The sequence below is a fragment of the Lampris incognitus genome, chromosome 15 (genome assembly GCF_029633865.1).
Source record: "Lampris incognitus isolate fLamInc1 chromosome 15, fLamInc1.hap2, whole genome shotgun sequence".
Taxonomy (NCBI): Eukaryota; Metazoa; Chordata; class Actinopteri; order Lampriformes; family Lampridae; genus Lampris; species Lampris incognitus.
Window position 1 is genome coordinate 13,773,967 of NC_079225.1, and position 22,844 is coordinate 13,796,810.

A 22,844-nucleotide genomic window follows, 5' to 3' on the forward strand; every position below is an offset into this window, starting at 1 on the left:
TCTTTTTCCTCAAGACATTAGGACACCGGGATGAACTGGCGGCCTGTCCAGGGTGTCTCCCTGCCTTTCGCCCCATGACTGCTGGGATAGGCTCCAGCGACCCCGATTGGGATGGATGGATGGGTGAACATTGAGACAAATGAGTATAGCAAACATTTTATTGTTACAATAAATAGAGAATGCTGTATTTAAAGTGGAAAATTACTTGCATGAAACAGTTCACAATTTCACTACAATATCTAAAAAAAAAATCAAAAAAGTCCATACTTTATATACATTAAATTAGAGTTTGTTTACAGACAGAATTTAAATGTAGAGAAAATAAAGAAAAGACATTTATTTTCATACTGTTAGTCAATGCAAACAATGCAATGGTTGAATTGTATGCCGAAGTGTTTGAGGTTGACACGCCTTATCGGTTTCATCCGATCGTGACTGAAGACCGAAAAGAGGAAAACTGCATTGATAAACCACACGGAAAGGATTGTTAATCCTCTTCCTTTTTGACAAGTAATGAGAATTTTATTATTTCACTGTACAAAGTATTCAGTGGGTCCTGGGCCAAAAAGCATCTCTGTGGGTGGGTTGCAGCAAAAGAAATATTTGGGAAGCCCTGGGTGGCTTTTAATGGGATGTGATTTTCATTTCGTTTGTGTATGCGAGTATGCGAGCCGGCATACATTTGCATTAACCATTCCATTAAAAACCAGCGGCTTTCGTTTCGAATGTTCTATCCTCATTTTTCTTTTTCTTTTCTTTTATTTGTCTACGGGAGAGAAATAGCCAGGCAGCGGCAATGCCAACCAGTAAGCTAGAGATTGCTGCAACCACTGGCACCCACACAGGCAGAGCGGAGGGACACTTGGGTGCAGGGAGCGTTGGCAGAGGGCTGGAGCTACTGGTACTGTGTAGCTCCGGAGCAGCAGTGGTGATGCTCACAGGTGGACTTGGGAGGCTGTTGATCTTGGTAAAGATGAAGGGATGAGCCTGAAAGAAAGGACAGTTTTAAGTAGTGTGGGGGTGGGTATGTCAGAGGTGGGACCAAGACATTGTTTTCCAAGTCACAAGTAAGTCTTGGTGGTCAAGTCCCAAGTGAAGTCCCACGTCCTGAGTTTCAAGTCCTAAACAAGTCATAATGTGCTTCTCATCAAATTTAATGCCATTTCAAATTTTCAACAACAAAGTAATATTTAATATTCTAAATTTACACAACACGTTAATGCTTTTGAAAATGTGTATTTATTACAGATTGATTGAAAGTGGATCTGTAATGGTAGAAATGAAGAGTTGATTGGTTGCACACTTTTTAAAAGCACTTTACCTTTGGCCTTGGAGAAGGTATCAAGTCTTTCAAGTCAAAAGGCTCAAGTCCAAATGAAGTCATTAATCATTTGTTCTGAAGTCAAAGTCGAGCTGCAAGTCTTTCTCATTCTGTCCAGTCTTGAGTCATCAAGTCATGTGACCTGAGTCCACACCTCTGGCATGTACTCTATTTTGCGATCAAGGCCAAAAGGAGTCAACTCTTGGGCTTGCAAATTGTCACGGCAATATTGAGTCAACGCCCATGAAGTTGATTACAAGTGAAAATGTACTACCAGCAATCTGCTGACCTCATAACTTAAATTTTAATACAGGACCGGTCTGTGAAAAAATTGGGTCTTGCTGCTAGACTGAACAGTAACATGGCTTACAGGGAGAGTGAGCCATCGCTGCAGATAAGATGTCATGTTAAGGAGGAAGTTCTGATATTAGTTGGGGTTTTTTCCCTTCTTTTTCTCCCCAATTATACCCGGCCAATTACCCCATTCTTCCGAGCCGTCCTGGTCGCTGCTCGACTCCCTCTGCTGATCCGGGGAGGGCTGCAGACTACCACATGCCTCCTCTGATACATGTGGAGTCGCCAGCCGCTCTTTTCACCTGACAGTGAGGAGTTTCACCAGGGAGACGTAGCGCGTGGGAGGATCACGCTACCCCCCCGAACAGGCGCCCCGACCGACCAGAGGAGGCACTAGTGCAGCAACCAGGACACATACCCACATCCGGCTTCCCACCCACAGACACGGCCAACTGTGTCTGTAGGGACGCCCAAACAAGCCAGCGGTAACACAGGGATTCGAACCGGCAATCCCCATGTTGGTAGGCAACGGAATAGACCGCCATGCTACCCGGACGCCCCTGATGTTAAGATTTTTTACACAATTTTTCTAATTTCATTTCTGTTGATTTAGAATTTAACACAGAAAAGTGACAGGAAATACAATGAGAGAGAGTAAGGGGATAAAATGTAACAAGCGTTTTGAGACAGATTCAAAGCCACGGCATTATAAATATGGGGAATAAATGGCTATGCAACACTGGGACACCCCGCTCTCCAGACCCCCCCAAACCCATCTACCAGCATCTGTACATTCTGTTCAGCCCTACAAGTATTACCACATACCTCAGAGGGGCAGCGAATCTTGGAGCGGTCATAAGTGAAGTTATTGTAGACCTGCTTTCTGTCCTCTGGCTCCAACTGTCCAAATAAAGAGTTGCAATGAGGCCACAAACTCCACCAAAAACACTTTTGGTTGCAGTGCCAAATGCCCTCACTCAGTGTGCCAATACAAATACCCCGAGCTCACCATGTTATTCCAGAGGCCGATGGCCATCTCCGCGTGCGTTCGCTCGCTGATGTGGAAACAGTCCAACGAGAAGAAACTCACGTCAGCCACGCCTTCCTAAAGTGCGTGAGATCGTGTTATTGCATGCATTTGACCGCTGGTGTGTATGCATGTGTGAGTCTTTTGTATGTGCGTGTGTGTTTTTCCCCTTCAACTTACGCCTATGTATGGGACAAACAAATTGCGTAAATAGGGTTGAAGGACAACCGTGAAGTCCACTCGTCCGTCGTAGCGACCTCCGGAGATGAGACGTTGAGTCTCCATCTGGACACAAACGGTTCACAGAGGAGGGTTGGAGGGGTGACAGAAGTTGATCCCTTATTTGTTTTACTGTGGAATCACAAGCGCGGCGTTTACTGTACCTGGTACAGCTGGTTGATACGTTTAAGCTCCTCGAGCTCTGGCGAATTTTCCTCGGCATGCATGAGGCAGGGACAGCTGCTCCTGTAAATCAAAGACACCTATTTATTTTCCTTAAATGAAATTAGAAATGAGGAGCTGAGCCCAAAGCAGTCACCTCCTCCACCTTTGAACATCAGGGATTACTCCTGTTCAGTGATTCGGAGCTTAAATGCAGCAGAATTGACTTTTTCACAGAAAGGATCATAAATTTCAAAGCCAATGTATCTCCCCCCCCCATTTTTCTCCCCAATTGTACTTAGCCAATTACCCCACTCTTCTGAGCCGTCCCGCTCGCTGGCTCCACCCCCCTGTGCTGATCCGGGGAGGGCTTGCAGACTACCACATGCCTCCTCCGATACATGTGGAGTCGCCAGCTGCTTCTTTTCCCCTGACAGTGAGGAGTTTCACCAGGGGGACGTAGCGCGTGGGAGGATCACGCTATTCCCCCCAGTTCCCCCTCCCCCCCTGAACAGGCACCCCGACCGACCAGAGGAGGCACCAGCGCAGCGACCAGGACACATACCCACATCCGGCTTCCCACTCACAGACACGGCCAATTGTGTCAGTAGGGATGCCCGACCAAGCTGGAGGTAAGACGGGGATTCAATCCGGCGATCCCCGTGTTGGTAGGAAACGGAATAGACCGCTACGCCACCCGGACGCCCTTCCAGTGCCGATCTATGACTTATCACGAGAACTAAATGGCTCTAGATGCTAAACATTAGAGAAAACTTGTAAGCATTTACAGAAACCTTGCCTTGTGCATCAATGGCTGACTAAGCAGTGAGTCTGATCAGAATTGAATTTTTGCAACGGTTACAAATATTGGATTTGAGTACTGCCCAGAAGTCTTGACATTTTAAACCTCAAATAGTCAAAAAATAAAAATAAAAAAATCATACATTGCACCTAGGTAGATAATCAAAAAGATGTATCGAGTCCGCGGTGGTGTAGCGGTCTAAGCATCGGCTTTGTGTCGATGCAGTTGCCCGCTGGGGACTGGGGTTCGCACCCCGGTCTCATCAGATCTGACTATGGCCGGACTCGATGAAGCAGCAATCATTGGCAACGCTGTCTTCGGGAGGGGGGCGGAGTCGGCTTGTGTTCGTCACGTGAATGCGTCTCTGTGTGTGTCGGAAAAAACAGTGGTTCGGCCTGAGAGATGCAGTTGGCGAACGCATGCAGTACGAGGGTGGGTGTTTGAATTAAAATAGGGATCGATTGGCCACTAAATTGGGAGAAAAAAAGGGGAAAATCAGAAATAAATTTAATTTAAAAAAAAAGATGTATCAAGACATCTCTGATTCTGTTTGTGATATTCATGGACAGGATCTCAAGGCGCAGCCAAGGTGAGGAGTGTGTCCGTTTTGGGAACCTCAGAATTGCATCTCTGCTCTTCGCAGATGATGTGGTTTTGTTGGCTTCATCAGAACACAACCTCCAGCGCACACTGGGGTGGTTTGCAGCTGAGTGTGAAATGGCCGGGATGAGAGTCAGCACCTCCACGTCTGAGGCCATGGTTCTCTACTGGAAAATGGTAGATTGCTCCCTCTGGATTAGGAATGAGTTGTTGCCTCAAGTGAAGGAGTTCAAGTATCTCGGGGTCTTGTTCACGAGTGAGGGTAGGATGGGGCGGCAGATTGACAGACGGATTGGTGCAGCATCAGCAGTGATGCGGATGTTGTACTGGACCGTTTGGGTTGAAGAGGGAGCTGAGCCGGAAGGCGAAACTCTCAATTTACCAGTCAATCTTCCTTCCAACCCTCACCTATGGTCATGAGCTTTGGGTAGTGACCGAAAGGGTGAGATCGCGGATACAAGTGGCTGAAATGAGTTTCCTCCGTAGGGTGTCTGGGCTCAGCCTTAGAGACAGGGTGAGGAGCTTGGACACCTGGAGGGAGCTCGTAGTAGAGCTGCTGCTCCTTCACATCGAAAGGAGCCAGTTGAGGTGGTTCGGGCATCTGATCAGGATGCCTCCTGGGCACCTCCCTTTGGAGGTTTACCAGGCACAGCCAACTGGGAGGAGACCCCGGGGTAGACCCAGAACTCGCTGGAGGGACTACATATCCAATCTGGCCTGGGAACCCCTTGGGATCCCCCGGGAGGAGCTGGAGGGCGTTGCTGGGGAGAGGGGCGTCTAGAGTGCCCTACTTAGCTTGCTGCCACCGCGACCCGACCCCGGAGAAGCGGCTGATGATGAATGAATGAATGAATGAATGAATGAATGAATGTATCAAGATGGAAGGACATAACACAAACCTCTGAAGGAGGGTGCAACCCAAGCTATTTTTCTTAATCGTTCTCAGTGGATCTATCTGTCCAATCTCGACAACATTAACCAATACCCTTGGGACCTACAAATACACACAGACACACACACACAGACACACACATACACATACACAGGAGTGGATAGGTCAGTGAAAAGGTGGAAAATATGGCATACCATCAGTCACATGCATGCAGACAATGGATTACATTACATTACTTTTCTCAGTGTTTAGTGTTGCTCACCTCTTCATAAAGTATGTCCAAACTGAGCATAAGATTGGCGCTGTAATTCTTGGGTGACAGGTTATTCTGCAGACAGTATAACCGGCACATTTTGTAAGTCATTTCATATCACACAGCAATACATGGTCGGTTATGAATGCACACTCTAGCAAATGCTTACTTGGTCGGTGCAGTAGCTGCAAAGATCATTTCCGCCAACAAATACTGTCACAAGTTTCCAGTCTTTTTCAAAATCCACCTTCTGTAATGTTCGCAAAAGGTGAGAAGGAGGGATAGCGACTTGAGAAAGGACAGGGATTATCATTTTCAGAAATGCAGCTATTACGATCAGTCACTCGTGAGTCTCACCTTATTTTCCCTCATGGCCTTGATGAGCGCTTTAACTTGTGCTGGGATCTCCCTGTCGACAACACAAAGACCGTTCAGTGTTAGATAGGAGGAAAGGGGCCAGACCCCATGTAGTCATACTCAGCTGAAATTGACCTGCGTGAGAGTTAAAGCGTATCCTCGTACAAGATCTTAGCTCCAGACACGGCCATGTTGAAGCCCTTCTGTCTTGAGATCTGGCCCTTGGAAAAGCCCTGGAGAGATGGGTTGAACTTCTTCAGGATGTCTGCAAAGACACAAAGGGTATTGTACCAGCAAGGCCTGGACTATGCAAGACTGACAAGACCGGAACTGAAGACCCAGACACACACATCACAGAACCCAACCAAAACACTTGTCCAAAAAAAGTGATTTACACAGTTCAGAGGAAGAAGCTGAAAACAACATTGTGTGTCAAACCCAGCCTTCCAGTCCATCTGCCCTTTACTTTGCACAGACTTTGTTATGGCTGTATTAGCACTTGTAGCATACTAGTTTCTGTAGGTTTGCTGGTTTTAGGTCACCCACAAGCTGGAAAACATTCTGGCACGGAAAGTCCATGAGTAAGGGTATGGTCACACATGCGCGAAATAAACACCGGCGAATTTTCCCCTCCTTTTCATTTCCATTCTGTGTGAGCGAAGCGGTGAATAAAACATTCTCTTCGAGTGGCAAAGCAAACTCGTGAATTTGCCGGTCAAAGTTCACCAAAGTTTAACTCCACGCGAAGGGAAAGTGTGAATTTGCTTTGCCACTGGAAGTGAATGTTTTATTCACCCTTTTGCTTGCATGGAAGTGAACAGGAGGCAAATATTCACCCATCCATTATCCAAACTGCTTATCCTGCTGTCAGGGTCGCGGGGATGCTGGAGCCTATCCCAGCAGTCATTGGGCGGCAGGCGGGGAGACACCCTGGACAGGCCACCAGGCCATCACAGGGCCAACACACACATACACACACTCACACCTAGGGACAATTTAGTATGGCCGATTCACCTGACCTACATGTCTTTGGACTGTGGGAGGAAACCGGAGCACCCGGAGGAAACCCACACAGACACGGGGAGAACTCCACACAGAGGACGACCCGGGACGACCCCCAAGGTTGGACTACCTCGGGGCTTGAACTCAGGACCTTCTTGCTGTGAGGCGACTGCGCTAACCACTGCGCCACCATGCCGCGGCAAATATCTGTCAATGTTAATTTCACGTATGTGTGACCATGCCCTAAATGCTTCCCCCTTCCTTAAAGAATCACTAAATGTTAGATCATTTTAGTCTGCATCCACAGGTTAAAAACATAGCCGGCTGGTGGTATTCTGTGATGTTAGCATAGCAGGATAAACAGCTGCAGATAATAACATTAATAATGGCTCTGTTGGATGTAGGTGTTGCCAAAGAAGTGGCATCGACAGTGCTACTGACAGTTGTAAATCAAACAGACCCACTATTAATGTTATCAGCTGCAGCTGTGTTTATCCTGCTATGCTAACATCACAGAGTACCAAAACCAGCCTGCCATGTTTTTAACCTTTGCATAGTTTTTAACCTGGAGATGTCAGCAGCCTCTAGGGTTCGGTTACTCTTTAAACCAGCGATTTCTGGGGAATTTAAAGAAAGTCCTCTGACCACTAAAAACCCCAGCGCAGCAGCTCAGTGGCCACCAATGTTATACTATGGTTGTACTGGGTCTGTGTGTACTTCTGTCAATATCTTGCAGAGTATTGGTAAAACATTCCTGTATGGGTGAAGCATTAAATAGTTCTTACAAACTCTGAGTACAGGTACCATAGTTTCATAGTGGAAGAAATCACTATTGTCTATTGCATTTCTCCTAGTAGTCTCCTAGTCTCCGAGTACTAAAAAGTAACAATGGTGAAAACAATATCCCTCTGCACACAGCAAAGACACAACCTCTGTCAGCCATGACAGAGACACGCATAGTCAGATATGGGGACGGAGGGAGACATTTTTGATTAAATAAAGTGGAATTAGCTCACTTGGTAGTGTTGTGACTGTGTCCAGAGTCCCATCTCCTCCGATGCTGCAAAGAAGAAAAATTAAAAAAGGCCAAAAATGATTAGCGTTTGCCAAATACACAGCACGAAAGGGTGGGTGGTGCATATGCATTAACTTTGCAGGTCTCTTGTACCTCCACGAGACTCCCCTGTACTCCGTCTTGAGCTGAAACAGGTTCTTTGCCTTGGCACCGGTGCCCGCCTGCAAACAGACAACGAAGCGGGCATCAGCGCCACATGCCGACAACGGGAGAGAAGTAGTCCAGGCCAGGTTTAAGACAGGACAGGGATGGCCTGGCATAGATAACCGCAATAGCTACACACATCAAATTGGAAACGGTGGATAAGATGGAAATTAAAGGGACTGTTGATATAAGTGCCAGCTCGCCGGCTGACAAATTATTATAGCATAATATATTATAGCATAATATAGCAGGCTCATAGATCAAACACTCTAATAGCCAGTATCACAGATTCACACTCCTTCTGAATGACCTAAATATTTTGTATATTTATTTATCAAGATAGATGTAGGGAAAAAAACTTTTAATACACAGCAGTACAAACTGGTTTCGTGCGTCGCGCACTCATTTGTTGAGCACTTTCATCAACACCATTGACGGTTTTAAAAAAAAGCTATATATTTATATATATAGGGTATGGGGTGGCGGCACCGCCCTCTTCCAACTGAGGCGGATGAGACGGCGAGCTAACACTTCAGTAGACCACACTGCATCCTCTGGCCTCGGTCCAAACAGGGCAATAATGGGCTGAGGTACGACTGTCCTATTACACATGCACATTTATATTCATTCACCAACAGTAAAGCGGCCCCTCTACTCGGGGTACCAGGGGTGTATTGGGGCACTTACGGTGTGGGAGTCACCCAGGGCCGCCACCACCTTGATGTCTCCTGGTCGCAGCTTGTGAGCTGTGGATATAAAGAAAGGTCCAGTCCATAAACACATTATCGTGTCCACTGTCTGCTGATAGTGGGTTTTTTTTTATGACGTTCGATTCCCTGTCTCACCTGAGGTTGGGACAGAGACAGATGGTGCAAGGTCCACGCAGGAGAAGTCACTTCCCCAGTTCTGTTGGAGAAGCAGCAACAACAGACCTTCGTTAGTCATAAAATACTGTAACGTGCATGGATAAGAAGACACGCTGGCCGCTGGCTGGCGGGTCTGATCCTTTAGTCTAGCGGTTAGCGATGTCTCCTGCGGTGCGGGCGATACGGGTTCGCGTCCCGTCCGCGGCAGTTCCTGTGGTTGCGTTGTCCCCCGTATTCTCCCCACACTGGTGTCAGAAGCGGGATGGCGACCGTAAGGCCATCGGAAGCGCATGCGCCGAGGCGTGAAGGAGCTGATATGCTTAACCGCGGGGACGCGCTTCCCGAAGGAGGGGGGTACTGTAACGTGCATGGATAAGTAGACACGCTGGCCGCTGGGTGGCGCGTCTGACCCTTTAGTCGAGCGGTTAGCGATGTTTCCTGCGGTGCGGGCGATACGCGTTCGCTTCCCGGCCGCGGCACTGCCCGTGGTTGCCTTGTCCCCCGAATTCGCCACAATACTCTAAGAAAATAAATAAATAACGGGCACATTTATTAATAGAATAACCCTACAAAGCTCCTCGGCCCTGCTCTCTATGCAGGTCCAGTTTAGTGATATCCATTAATGGTTGAACCCCACTAGAGAAGAGTTGTAATAATGTGTTAACACGCCTTGGTCACAAGAAGTGTCTCATATTCGTGTCTCTCTGTTTCCTCCCAAGACCCTCCCTCCCTCCCTCCGCGACTCCCCCGTCCCCAGCGACCTTCACGTTTTGCCCCCCGGACCTCTCCAGCGATCTCCCCCCGTGTCTCCCTTCCACGACCCTCTCCTCGGATTTCCTTAGGACCTGCTCTGGACCCGGATCGGACCCTGACTCACCCCTTTTGAATCACGGACTGGACTTGCTTGCCAGGTGCACGCACATTATTCATTTTTTTTTATTTTATTTCTGATTTTTCCCTTTTTTCTCCCAATTTAGTGGCCAATCGATCCCTATTTTAATTCGAACACCCACCCTCGTACTGCATGCGTTTGCCAACCGCATGTCTCCGGCCGGCAGTCTCGAAGGAGACGCCTCCCCACTTCCGGGACAAGGCGACTGCAGGCCGAACCACCGCTTTTTCCGACACACCCAGAGACGCAGTCACGTGACGAACACAAGCCGACTCCACCCCCCTCCCGAAGACGGCGTTGCCACTATTGCTGCTTCATCCAGTCCGGCCATAGTTGGATCTGACGAGACCGGGGCGCGAACCCCCGGTCCCCAGTGGGCAACTGCATCGACACAAAGCCGATGCTTAGACCGCTACACCACCGCGGACACTAGAAACACTCACACATAGTTATACACGCAAACCACTGGACACCACACATAGTTTATTCAAACATCCCACTAACAGAACGTTTTTTGCACCATGCACCCCCCCCACTCTATTCCATTTATTATTTAGTGGCAGTATTTGTTTTCTCCCTTGTTATTCTCCTTCCCCAATAAAACCGCCTTTTGGATTTTGAACTGTCGTCTTGTCTGCCTTGGGTTTCGCCACACGGGTCGGGTTCTGGAGGGTGAGCATAACGGCAGGTATGCTTACTTTGACGGGTCCAGGCGTTGGTGAGGGGCCTTCATATGTGTAATTGCTGTTGAGGTAGGTCCGAATATATGGCAAGGTCTGGGGACAAAGACGGGAATCACAGCTCAACAAAAATCACACGATGACAGTGGATGAGTATGTACGCCACTTGAATGTATAATCAAATACAATGTGATCTTTGACTAAAGGGTGCGTGGACAGAGTGAGGGGGGGGGCTAGTGAAATGTAGTGGGTACTTTAGGGGTCGGAGTGTTACTACATCACTTCTGAGTGTACATACATACAAATATCACTATCATAGAGATTGTTCCAACATCATACCCCACCTTGGATGGACATTTCAAAGCGACTTGACTGGTAAAGTTCTCTTTGGTAGTTTTGAAACCCAGAGGCTCCAGCTGTGGGGAAATAAGCAAAAGCGAAATCTGAGTATTGTTCAGTAAACTTAATATGTACTTTGTATCACACTTTAATCTAAAGTATGCCGTCTGTACAACAATAATTATCTCTTCATGCCGACTACACTGTGGTATGTTGAGTTATGCTGTGATCCATCCATCCATCATCCAAAGCCCTTATCCTGCTGTCAGGGTCATGGGATGCTGGAGCCTATCCCAGCAGTCATCGGGCGGCAGGTGGGGAGACACCCTGGACAGGCCGCCCGGTCATCACAGAGCCAACACACACACACACACACACACACACACACACACACACACACACACACACACACACTCACACCTAGGGACAATTTAGTATGGCCGATTCACCTGACCTACATGTCTTTGGAGTGTGGGAGGAAACCGGAGCACCTGGAGGAAACCCAGGCTGACACAGGGAGAACATGCAAACTCCACACAGAGGACGACCCGGGACGACCCCCCCAGGTTGGACTACCCCGGGGCTCGAACCCAGGACCTTCTTGCTGTGATGCAATCGCGCTAACCACTGCGCCACCGTGCCGCCTAGTTATGCTGTGATGTGTCACCAAAATGTGTGATATGCATTTTAAATCCAATGCTTCTTATAGAATTTACATCATGCAGGCTGAGGAATTTTAATAAAAGTAGTTCTTTAGCTCAATGGCACAGCATGGCGCTTGGGTCAGCCACGCTACATTATGTGCAGCATAGCAAACCAAGACGCTTAGGATGAAAGCATCCGCCAAAAAAACGAGGTAAACACAGTGTAACAGTATTTCCACTAGCAGATCCCCACCATGTTGTTCCAGAGGGAGCGAGCCATGATGGTCTGTGCCCTCTGGCTGAGATGGAAGCAGTCAGCGCTGAAGAAGGAGCGATCCGGCCGGCCGTCCTGGTGAAGAGACAAACGTCACTGAGCGTTTGTGAACCTCACTGGCTATTGGCTTGACTTATCTAGAGCAGTAGGAGGAGCGGAAGACAGCGCAACGTTTCTCACCTGCAGCTTCGGGACGAAAATATCCCTGAAGAACGGCTGGGTGACCACAGTGAAGTCTGAGCGGGTATCGTACCGGCCAGAGTTCACAAGCTCATTAATGGAGCGCTGGAAAGACAAAATAAGGGGGAAAGAAAGTCGAGGATATGCGAGAGGGTAAAGAGATGGGCTGTTTCTGTGAGACAACTGTACGTGGCGTGCCGGTCTCTCATACCTGGTAGCCTCTGTTCATCTCCTCCACCAGGTGAAGAGCTCTCGAGCCCGCCTTAGGCGAGATGACGCAAGGACAGATAATACTAAGGAGAGATGACGCAAGGACAGATAATACTAAGGAGAGATAACAGGATGTTATTTTGACTTTTTATGATTATTTCTTTATGACATTTCTGTTTTATCAGACAGTGAGGAAACCAACGGCAAGGTTTGGCGTGAGAGAGGGTAAAATAGATCAGAACCTGGATTCAGACACATGTGAGTGTTCTGGGTGCAGGCGTTAAATGGTAAATGAGAATATAATGGGCTCTATTTTCGTGCTGGCGCATGACTGGTGGAAGCACAAATCCACGCTGATTGGAAATTTCCCCCCGCCTCCAGGTTAATTTTCCCCGCCTGCTACTATTACATAATTTCATGGCTCAAAGGAAACCCGCCTGCACTGAGACGGGTGTGCTGGCACAGCTAGGGCCGTGTTAATGCAGGCCCACTGGCGTAGTATAATTTTGGCATCTGTTTTGGCTTGAAATCGTGCCTACAACTAGATAGATGGCTCAGGCCACGTCGACGTGATTTTCATGCAGCAGTTTTAAGTGCACGGGAATATCTATGCAAATGTGTTTTCATGGATGTGAGCACAAGCTTGTCCCCCTACTGAAATAAATCATTAAACCAATAGCAACAGGGCATCTGGGTGGCGTAGACTCTGTTACCTACCAACACGGGGATCGCCGGTTCGAATTCCCTGTGTTACCTCGGGCTTGGTCAGGCGTCCCTGCAGACACAACTGGCCGTGTCTGTGGGTAGGAAGCCGGATGTGGGTATGTGTCCTGGTCGCTGCACTAGCGCTTCCTCTGGTCGGTTGGGGCGCTTGTTCGGAGGGGGGGAGGGACTGGGAGGAATAGCGTGATCCTCCCAGGTGCTACGTCCCCCTGGCGAAACTCCTCACTGTCAGGTGAAAAGAAGCGGCTGGCGACTCCACATGTATCGGAGGAGGCATGTGGTAGTCTGCAGCCCTCCCCGGATCAGCAGAGGAGGTGGGGCAGCGACCGGGACTGCTCGGGAAGAGTGGGGTAATTCGGTGGATACAACTGAGGAGAAAAAGGGGCAAAAAAATTTTCAAAAAGAAAACAATAGCAGCAACTAACTGAAAGCAACGTTCTGAATAAGTTCATCAGAAAAACTGTCAGTATGCTGCTGTTGAATTTGATGGGAATCAGAGAATTTGCGCTCATCCTGACGCACATAAATTCAGCCTAACTCAGCAAAGAGAGTCTGGTCTAGACAGAAGATCCAGGAGTACAAACTGTCTACACTCGATACTGACACCTGGTCAGGACTCCTGCTGACTTCCTGTGGGACGAGAGTCTATTCTACTATCAATGCTCTGAGTAGAATGGGACAGCAGAGGGTTTTTTTTACTGAGTCACTGGATCGAAACCTGGAAATCCACTCCAGAGTCAGACTCTATGGACCTAACTGTTGTGTCCACTGTCAGTCCCTTTAGGCTTGTGCATAACGTGACAACACTGAAGTCAATTTGTGAGTTATGTAAACCAGACTGTTCAATAATGATCTTTTGCGTGCTGCTTCAAATTATGTATATTTTGTTTTGTCACAATCTGTAGGACAGGGGTACAAAATTGGAAGACAGCGGTGGTACACAGAAATGATTCACCACCGCCGGATTTCATACATCCAAGTTAATCAGCGAGGAATGCGTCGGATTCCCTCTTCATCTGCTGCACCTGGCACGATGGCACATTTAAAGGGAATGAGAGGAGCTGATTTGATTGGCCAAGTCGAAACCCACCTCAACTCCACCTGCTCATAACGTATTCATCCTAACCCAACCCATCCAACCATGCCAGGGATGTGTTTGCGTCTCTGGTCACAAAATTACCCAAAATATATTGGACACACCCATGTGTGCAGCCAGCCATGTGCTTACGTTTGCACTTGCACACAAAATAGAGCCCAAAGTGTTGACAGTCAATCGACTCACTTGACCAGCCAGGTGGGGCATTTAAGTGAGGGGTCCACGTGCATTTCTCTCAGCGGGGTAATGTAAAGAGGCTCCACAAGGTTAACAAAGGCCCGTGGGACCTAAGGGACAAGAAGTTGTTCAGTCTTAATGTACCGTTAAAGGTACCATCATCTATGACATAACCGCAAGAGAAGTCAAGTGTGTGTAGTGGTCTTACTTCTTTGTGGAGGTAATCAAGGGCATCGCGGATGTGCCGCACGTAGTTCTCTGCAGAGAAATACAGCTGCGGGTACGAAAAAGAAGGGGTGGGGGGTGGGGGTGGAAGCATAAATTCAGGATTGTGTTCCCCTTGGCAATCATGAGCATGACCTCTGAATTATGAGCGATTAAGGACTCACAGAATTGAAGCAGAAGTCGCACATGTCGTTGCCACCTATAAAGACGGTGATGACCTTCCAGTCAGATTCAAAACTGATGCGCTGTGTGAACAGGGGCGTATGAATACCATCATATCAGAGGACATGACTGCTGAGCATCTTGCACTTCACTCCGGTACCATCATGCACACGGCTGTAGTCCCCCCCAGTTATCATGAAACACTGGCAAATTATGCGCCGTGCCAAACATTTATATAATGTCCTTTACTGGCAGTGCTACACAGTTACCGGAAAATTCCTCCCTTTAAATAAAGGCTCTTACCGAGTCATTCTTCATCCTTTTCACCAGGGCTCGTACTTGTGCCGGCATATCCCTAAAATCACACACATATATGAATATCAAAATCGATATTAGGGGGGAAAGACAGTTTTCTTTAACAGTTCAGTTGAAATTACACCAAAGGGGAGCAATTACATCATCAGTCCTTCTGTCTGTCTGTCTATCATGTGCAATATCGAAGACGTCATCGGACCAACGTCGACAAAACTTGGGAGAGATGATGACTTTTAACACAGTATTAACAAATGTTTCCTTATATTCTACCAGTATGCCCATAGATGGAGGTGGCGGAGGTGTGTGTGTGGGGGTGTATGGGGGGGTGGGGTGGATTATAAAGTTTCAAATTGAAAATTCATTGTAATAAAACTTTTAACAAACCATACTGCCACTCTCTATGGTTTGATGGATCAGAATTTGGTGCACATATCCAGTTATACCTTTACTTTTAGGACTATGTATGAGGACTATATTGGAGATCCACCATTTTAAAATTCAGGAAAAATGTTTCCCCTATACCCTACATTTTATATACGTATATATATATATATATATATATTATTTTATTTTATTTTTGGAAACCGTCAATGGTATTGATAAAAGTGCTCAACTAATGAGGAGTGGAGTATCAATATACCAAAAACAACATGGTTTTTGGTGATGAAAACATGGTTAAAGTGAAATTTAATAAATACTAAAGCAAAAACAATAAAAACTGACTAATTTAAAAAACAAAGTGCTGCTTGCTCTGGATAAGCCAAAGATTCCTTGTCAGCAGTTTGCATATAATCCTTTTATTGGTTAGAAAGTCTTTACACTGAAAACTACCGATAGTGGGGTCTGTGGATTATTCAGAGTAGGGGTGATGGGGGACACCGATGTTGCTTCTGAATTTTTCTAGATGTTAAATTAGAAAGCTGTGAGCAGCACAAACTAAACTCAGTTAACTTCCGCTGTATTAACTGCTCAGAGTCTGCTCAGGTTATGGTGTGCAGCATGACATCACTTTTAACTCTAAAAGGAGAGTTGTCATGACTGCTAAAACCAAGGAGGATGAGAAGCAAAACGTTCCTTCATTCTTCTTGGCAGACCAAGCACTGAATGTGGTGAACAAAGTAAGATGTGTGGGTCACATCATCAGGAAGGATCTACGTGATGATGATGATGTGCAGCGCCAGTGCTGCAAACTGTACGCACAAGCCAACATGCTGGCACACAAGTTTTATACGTGTACAGATGATGTTAAAACTGCTCTTTTTAGGGCCTACCGTACTCCATTCTATACTGCCCACTTGTGGTGCGATTATAGCGAAGCAACAATGAAAAAGCTGCAGGTAGCATGTAATGATGCATTCAGAGTCTTGCTCAAGCTTCCAAGATGGACAAGTGCAAGTCATGTGTTTGTCACTAGTAATGTTCCCACTTTTCATGCTGTGTTGAGGAATTTTGTGTACAAATTTATGTGTTGGTTAATTGATTCCAATAATGTAATTATAATGCCCTTTACTGAGCCTACACAAGGTACTCCTCTTGTTTCTGGAAACAGTAGAACAAATGTCTGTATAGGTTTTAATCATTGTGGACTTGTGAACTGCTGTTTCAGCTATATTTTCTGTGTTGTTGCCCTGTGTTGTATTTTTATTGTTTTATTTAATATGGACCTGTGTGTCTGAATAAAGTAAGATTTGATATTAGACTAGCAGCAGAAATATTATCCATTAATATCCAAGTCGACACAGCTGGATTGCATAGCGCGTGGTTGGTGCCACTGTTTACAGAATGTCATCGTTCATCAGTGTGGATGCTCACATCGTTATCATTATAGTTATCATCATAGTTATATCGTCATAGTTATCATTATAGTTATCAATACAGTTATCGTCATAGTTATCATTATAGTTATCATCATAGTTGTCGTCATAGTTATCATTAGTGTTATATCATCATAGTTATCATTATAGTTATCGTTAGTTATCATTATAGTTATCGTCATAGTTATCATCATAGTTATCATTATAGTTATCGTCATAGTTATCATAATTATCATTATAGTTATCGTCATAGTTATCATAATTATCATTATAGTTATCATCAGAGTTATCATCATAGTTATCATTATTATTAATATTAAATATATATATATATATATATATATACACTACCGTTCAAAAGTTTGGGATCACCCAAACAATTTCGTGTTTTCCATGAAAAGTCACACTTATTCACCACCATATGTTGTGAAATGAATAGAAAATAGAGTCAAGACATTGACAAGGTTAGAAATAATGATTTGTATTTGAAATAAGATTTTTTTTACATCAAACTTTGCTTTCGTCAAAGAATCCTCCATTTGCAGCAATTACAGCATTGCAGACCTTTGGCATTCTAGCTGTTAATTTGTTGAGGTAATCTGGAGAAATTGCACCCCACGCTTCCAGAAGCAGCTCCCACAAGTTGGATTGGTTGGATGGGCACTTCTTTGAGCAGATTGAGTTTCTGGAGCATCACATTTGTGGGGTCAATTAAACGCTCAAAATGGCCAGAAAAAGAGAACTTTCATCTGAAACTCGACAGTCTATTCTTGTTCTTAGAAATGAAGGCTATTCCATGCGAGAAATTGCTAAGAAATTGAAGATTTCCTACACCGGTGTGTACTACTCCCTTCAGAGGACAGCACAAACAGGCTCTAACAGGTACTATTTAATGAAGATGCCAGTTGGGGACCTGTGAGGCGTCTGTTTCTCAAACTAGAGACTCTAATGTACTTATCTTCTTGCTCAGTTGTGCAACGCGGCCTCCCACTTCTTTTTCTACTCTGGTTAGAGCCTGTTTGTGCTGTCCTCTGAAGGGAGTAGTACACACCGGTGTAGGAAATCTTCAATTTCTTAGCAATTTCTCGCATGGAATAGCCTTCATTTCTAAGAACAAGAATAGACTGTCGAGTTTCAGATGAAAGTTCTCTTTTTCTGGCCATTTTGAGCGTTTAATTGACCCCACAAATGTGATGCTCCAGAAACTCAATCTGCTCAAAGAAGTGCCCATCCAACCAATCCAACTTGTGGGAGCTGCTTCTGGAAGCGTGGGGTGCAATTTCTCCACATTACCTCAACAAATTAACAGCTAGAATGCCAAAGGTCTGCAATGCTGTAATTGCTGCAAATGGAGGATTCTTTGACGAAAGCAAAGTTTGATGTAAAAAAAATCTTATTTCAAATACAAATCATTATTTCTAACCTTGTCAATGTCTTGACTCTATTTTCTATTCATTTCACAACATATGGTGGTGAATAAGTGTGACTTTTCATGGAAAACACAAAATTGTTTGGGTGATCCCAAACTTTTGAACGGTAGTGTATATATATATATATATATATATATATATATATATATATATATATATATATATAAAATCCAGTGAGTCAAGTAAATTCTTTATGAGACAGTACAAGCCTTTTTCATGCCATAAGGAATCATCAGCTGTGCTCCTTATTTGTTCAGCACTTTCCCTACCATTGAGTCTTTCTTTTAACTAAGTTTTATTTATATATATATATCAGTGCTTAATTACAATTCTTAGAGGTTGCCTTGTTTCACTGCATTTAGCACTACATTAAGCAGTCTTCCAGATGACATCATACAAAGCTCACTAACATTAAATAATAATAACACCAGATGAATTTGTGCAAGACTGTCTATAGTTTTGAAATGTGTGTGACCGATTGTTTCTCCCTTTTTCATGTGGGAGCCCCTTTACAAGCAAGCTTCCTGTGACTAGTTGCCGTTTAGAGGCCACGGATGTCTTCTAGGATAGCTAACCTGCTCCTTTGTCCTGCGACGGCCTGGTTGAGGAAGGACTGAGGCGTGTGCTCTTTGCCCATGCCCTCAGAGTAGCCGGTCAGACGAGGGTTAAAGTGCTTCAAGATGTCTGTATTATGAACACATAGGGGGGAAAAGAATTAAATGAGTTCTACCTAGCAAGGGCTGGCACCCATCCAGGAGACAACTGCCACAGTGACTATCAGTGTCTTGTGTAATAGTGGTCTCGGGCTACGCTGACGTTCGTCAGAAGTTATCAGCTGTGACTGGAGATATCAGGTATCTTACACCTGGCAGTGGAGAATGAGACTTACTGGGCAGAGTGGTGACAGTGGTGAGGTTTTCATCTCCGCCAATGCTGAGATAAACAAACAACACAGCCGTTATCTTCACATTTCTCTGATATCGCTGACATACAGTACAGGCATAATATCTGCATTACACCTGACACGTGTTGCTACTATTTCCTGTTCTAATATGATGTATACCATTTTTAAAGTAAACAGGATGAAAACTGCAAAACTCATGCCAACAGTCCTTGAAACATGAATGTGTCCATCATGTAGGATTAATAATAATAATAATAATAATAATGATTAATAATAATCATCATCATCATCATTACATTTATATAGCGCTTTTCTAGACACCCAAAGCACTTCACATCGAAGGGGGTAACTCACCTCAACCCCCACCAATGTGTAGCACCCACCTGGGTGATGCGCGGCAGCCATTTTGCGCCACAACGCTTGCCACACATCAGCTTGAGGAGGAGAGGGAGGAGTCATTGAGCCAATTACATGGGGGGATGATTAGGTGGCCAGATGGAGACAGCCAGGGTGGGAATTTTGCCAGGACAGCAGGACAGTGTCCTCTTTGCGATAAGTGCCATGGGAACTTTAAGGACCACAGTGAGTCAGGGCCTGGGTTTAACGTCTCATCCGAAGGACGGCATCTCCTACAGTGTCCCCGTCACTGCACTGGGGCATTGGGATTTGAGTTTTTTATTAGGACCAGAGGGAAGACTGTCCCCTACTGGCCCACCAACACCACTTCTGGCAGTGACTCATTTTCCCGTGAGGTCTCCCATCCAAGTACAAGCCGAGCGCATACCTGCTTAGCTTCCGTCATTTGGCAGAGCCAGGGTACATGTTGGTATGGCTGCTGGCGATTGGCACCTTTATCCAAATAAAGTATGCAGTTTTATCCAGTTCTAGCACTGCAACCCTGTTCTCATTTTAACCCCCAAACGGATCGCAGTGAAACCAAGTCTAGGCCATGCAGCATCTGCTGTCTCTATGTGTTACAGTTGTGTTGTGATGGTGATTTACCTCCAGGATAAGCCCCTGTACTGACGCAGCACATCGATGACATCGTTTGGGTTGGATGCAATGCCGTTGCCCGCCTGGAGAGAAAAGGCCCATGTTACAGTAGCATGATGACATACAAGTGGGTTTCCAATCTATGCAGGTCCCAAAGCTGTCGCCGCAAGGCTTTAGTTATAAACACGTGAATTGACGCCCAATGGCTGTATGAGAGCTTTCTCTGGAAAAGTCCTGATGCTAGTGTTGGATCCAGTAAAAGAGATGGATAGATTCTTTACCGTTCTTGACGGAATTTGTTGCCACAGCCTTTATAACAAAATACAAGTTTATCTCCACACTAGGGGTGGGACGATACTGGATCGAATTCCGAATCATTCGATATGGTCTTCGCGGTTTGAGACGCTCCCCATTTCACGAGATCATACCCACACCCGGCTTCTCACCCGCAGATACGGCCAATTGTGTCTGTAGGGACGCCCAACCAAGCCAGAGGTAACACGGGGATTCGAACCAGCGATCCCCGTGTTGGTAGGCAACGGAATAGACCGCTATGCCACCTGGACTCCCAGAACTACATATATTACTATAATCATACAGTACACAGATACGGATAAAGACTTTTAGCGGGGTATTTTGTTACAAGCTGCTATGGCCGAGAGAACAAAACTCCTGCAAAAGCAGACTTCTCTCAGGGCTATGAACCTGGCCCTGTGACAGAGGGGAGTACAGTAGAGAACAGGCAGAGGGGGGTCACCCAAGACCATGTGCTATCTAGTAAGTGGTAACTTCAGCCGACGTGTGACATTAGACTCTGGTAAATACAAAACAACTGAACCATGTCCTGGATGGCTTGGTGCTTGTTAAACAGCGGTGGTTTCAGTAAACACACCGGTTAGATCGCACACATAACTACTACATAACTCTACTAGGTAGAGTTTGGCTCAGCGTGCAGGACTGAGGTTTTGATAAACTTGTTTTCTCAGACTGATTGAAGGATTCTGACAGAGGAACAGAAAGCAGGTGAATAATGAAAGCCTCACTTACAGTCAGAGAGTCTCCCACAGCCGCCACCACCTTGACATCTCCAGGGCGCAGAGCGTGCACTGAGGACATACACCACAAACCACATGTATGATGTACATGACAATACTCAGTAGTACCACAAACAGGAATTGATTCAGAGTTGTAGAACAACTTGCATTCTTGATCATTTACGCTCATCAGTTGAAATAATGGCAATAGAATGAAAGAAATTTACATTTGATTTTAAGAAAAATGGCTTCATTCCTTGTCTGCATGTGTTTAAACACAAAAATGTCCAACATTCTCCATCCATGTATCTCCACTGCAAGTTCTCCGTTTTTCAGATCTTAACTTTTTTTCTTGAGTTACTGAACATTACATGAGATAGTCGCATGATATGCTGTGCGAAGATGATAATATAGTAATCATAATATATAGTAATATCAGAGTAGTGTAAGCGGATGTACCATACTGTACCACACTGCCCAAGTCTGTGACATGCCAATACTTTACAAATCCCAGCACAACACAGCACACCAAGTCATTATTCTTTTTTTTTCCTCTCCCTTTTTTCTCCCCAATTGTATCCGGCCAATTACCCCACTCTCCCAAGCCGTCCCGGTTGCTGCTCCACCCCCTCTGCCGATCCGGGGAGGGCTGCAGACTACCACATGCCTCCTCCGATACATGTGGAGTCACCAGCCGCTCCTTTTCACCTGACAGTGAGGAGTTTCACCAGGGGGACGTAGTACGTGGGAGGATCACAATGTCCCCCCCCCCCCAAACAAGCGCCCCAACTGACCACAGGAGGCGCTAGTACAGCGACCAGGACACATACCCACATTCGGCTCCCCACCCGCAGGCGCTGCCAATTATGTCTGTAGGGACGCCCGACCAAGCCGGAGGTAACACGGGGATTCGAATCGGCGACCCCCATGTTGGTAGGCAACGGAATAGACCACCACGCCACCCGGACGCCCCCACCAAGTCATTATCCTGTTCTCCATTCCACAATGATTTTACAATAGAGCGATGGTGGGCTTACCTGAGGTGGGTGTGGAGTTTGAAGGTTGGAGGTCCACACAGGGTAGCACTGTGCCTGTGATCTGACAGTACACGGACAGCACAGTCAGCGTCAGAGCAATACAGAGGGTGTAGAACGCTATTGTGACCTCCATAAGGTTAATATGTCCTTAATATTACAGAAGGACACCCTGCAAACACTCACTGGGTGGACCAGAGGAGAGGCATCACTGTGGCGATACGAAGGAGAGTTTCCCTCCGTCCTTAAGAAAGGCCGGTTCTGGGGGGCGAGCGAGAGAGAGAGCGAGCGAGAGAGCGAGAGAGAGAGAGAGAGTTTAATGGGGAGGAGGGCAGGGAAAACCACAAGTCATGTTTTTTTTGTCACTGTGAGATATTAGTGTTGCACACTGATCTTACAGTTTACTGAATAAGCATTTTTCTTTGAATCACAGTGTCTCACCTCGCTGGGACATGGCACTGTGAGGACCACGTCATTGTTCTGTGTGTTGTGTTCCTCACGTGCGGGCTGCAGCTGAAAAGACAGACGATTCATTCTCTCTAGATGTGTTAACAACAAGGACAGGGAAGACAAACAGTCTGATAGTGTGTGTGTGTGTGTGTGTGTGTGTGTGTGTGTGTGTGTGTGTGTGTGTGTGTGTGTGTGTGTGTGTGTGTGTGTGTGTGTGTGTGTGTGTGTGTGTGCTCTATGGTTATAACATTTCT

At 46.0% G+C, this 22,844-nt stretch overlaps 1 protein-coding gene across 1 annotated transcript in view; it reads right to left on the reverse strand.

Annotated features, from left to right (window-relative positions):
- Window positions 1-122: 122 nt before the first annotated feature.
- The window catches only part of LOC130124788 (phospholipase B1, membrane-associated-like), a 36,336-nt gene continuing 13,614 nt past the window's right edge, over window positions 123-22,844 (reverse strand). The window contains exons 13-42 of the mRNA XM_056294137.1: window positions 22,582-22,653; window positions 22,327-22,401; window positions 22,144-22,204; window positions 21,120-21,178; window positions 20,082-20,155; window positions 19,065-19,108; window positions 18,751-18,859; window positions 14,920-14,971; window positions 14,619-14,699; window positions 14,438-14,503; window positions 14,239-14,339; window positions 12,235-12,316; window positions 12,024-12,128; window positions 11,823-11,918; window positions 10,931-11,002; window positions 10,605-10,682; window positions 8,994-9,054; window positions 8,836-8,894; window positions 8,098-8,165; window positions 7,946-7,989; window positions 6,093-6,192; window positions 5,928-5,979; window positions 5,740-5,820; window positions 5,580-5,645; window positions 5,319-5,419; window positions 3,026-3,101; window positions 2,823-2,927; window positions 2,625-2,720; window positions 2,441-2,515; window positions 123-987 (exon numbers count right to left, since the gene is read on the reverse strand). Of these exons, the coding sequence (XP_056150112.1) occupies window positions 700-987; window positions 2,441-2,515; window positions 2,625-2,720; window positions 2,823-2,927; window positions 3,026-3,101; window positions 5,319-5,419; window positions 5,580-5,645; window positions 5,740-5,820; window positions 5,928-5,979; window positions 6,093-6,192; window positions 7,946-7,989; window positions 8,098-8,165; window positions 8,836-8,894; window positions 8,994-9,054; window positions 10,605-10,682; window positions 10,931-11,002; window positions 11,823-11,918; window positions 12,024-12,128; window positions 12,235-12,316; window positions 14,239-14,339; window positions 14,438-14,503; window positions 14,619-14,699; window positions 14,920-14,971; window positions 18,751-18,859; window positions 19,065-19,108; window positions 20,082-20,155; window positions 21,120-21,178; window positions 22,144-22,204; window positions 22,327-22,401; window positions 22,582-22,653 (2,499 nt within the window). The 3' untranslated portion in view covers window positions 123-699. The remainder of the gene's footprint in view (window positions 988-2,440; window positions 2,516-2,624; window positions 2,721-2,822; window positions 2,928-3,025; window positions 3,102-5,318; window positions 5,420-5,579; window positions 5,646-5,739; window positions 5,821-5,927; window positions 5,980-6,092; window positions 6,193-7,945; window positions 7,990-8,097; window positions 8,166-8,835; window positions 8,895-8,993; window positions 9,055-10,604; window positions 10,683-10,930; window positions 11,003-11,822; window positions 11,919-12,023; window positions 12,129-12,234; window positions 12,317-14,238; window positions 14,340-14,437; window positions 14,504-14,618; window positions 14,700-14,919; window positions 14,972-18,750; window positions 18,860-19,064; window positions 19,109-20,081; window positions 20,156-21,119; window positions 21,179-22,143; window positions 22,205-22,326; window positions 22,402-22,581; window positions 22,654-22,844) is intronic.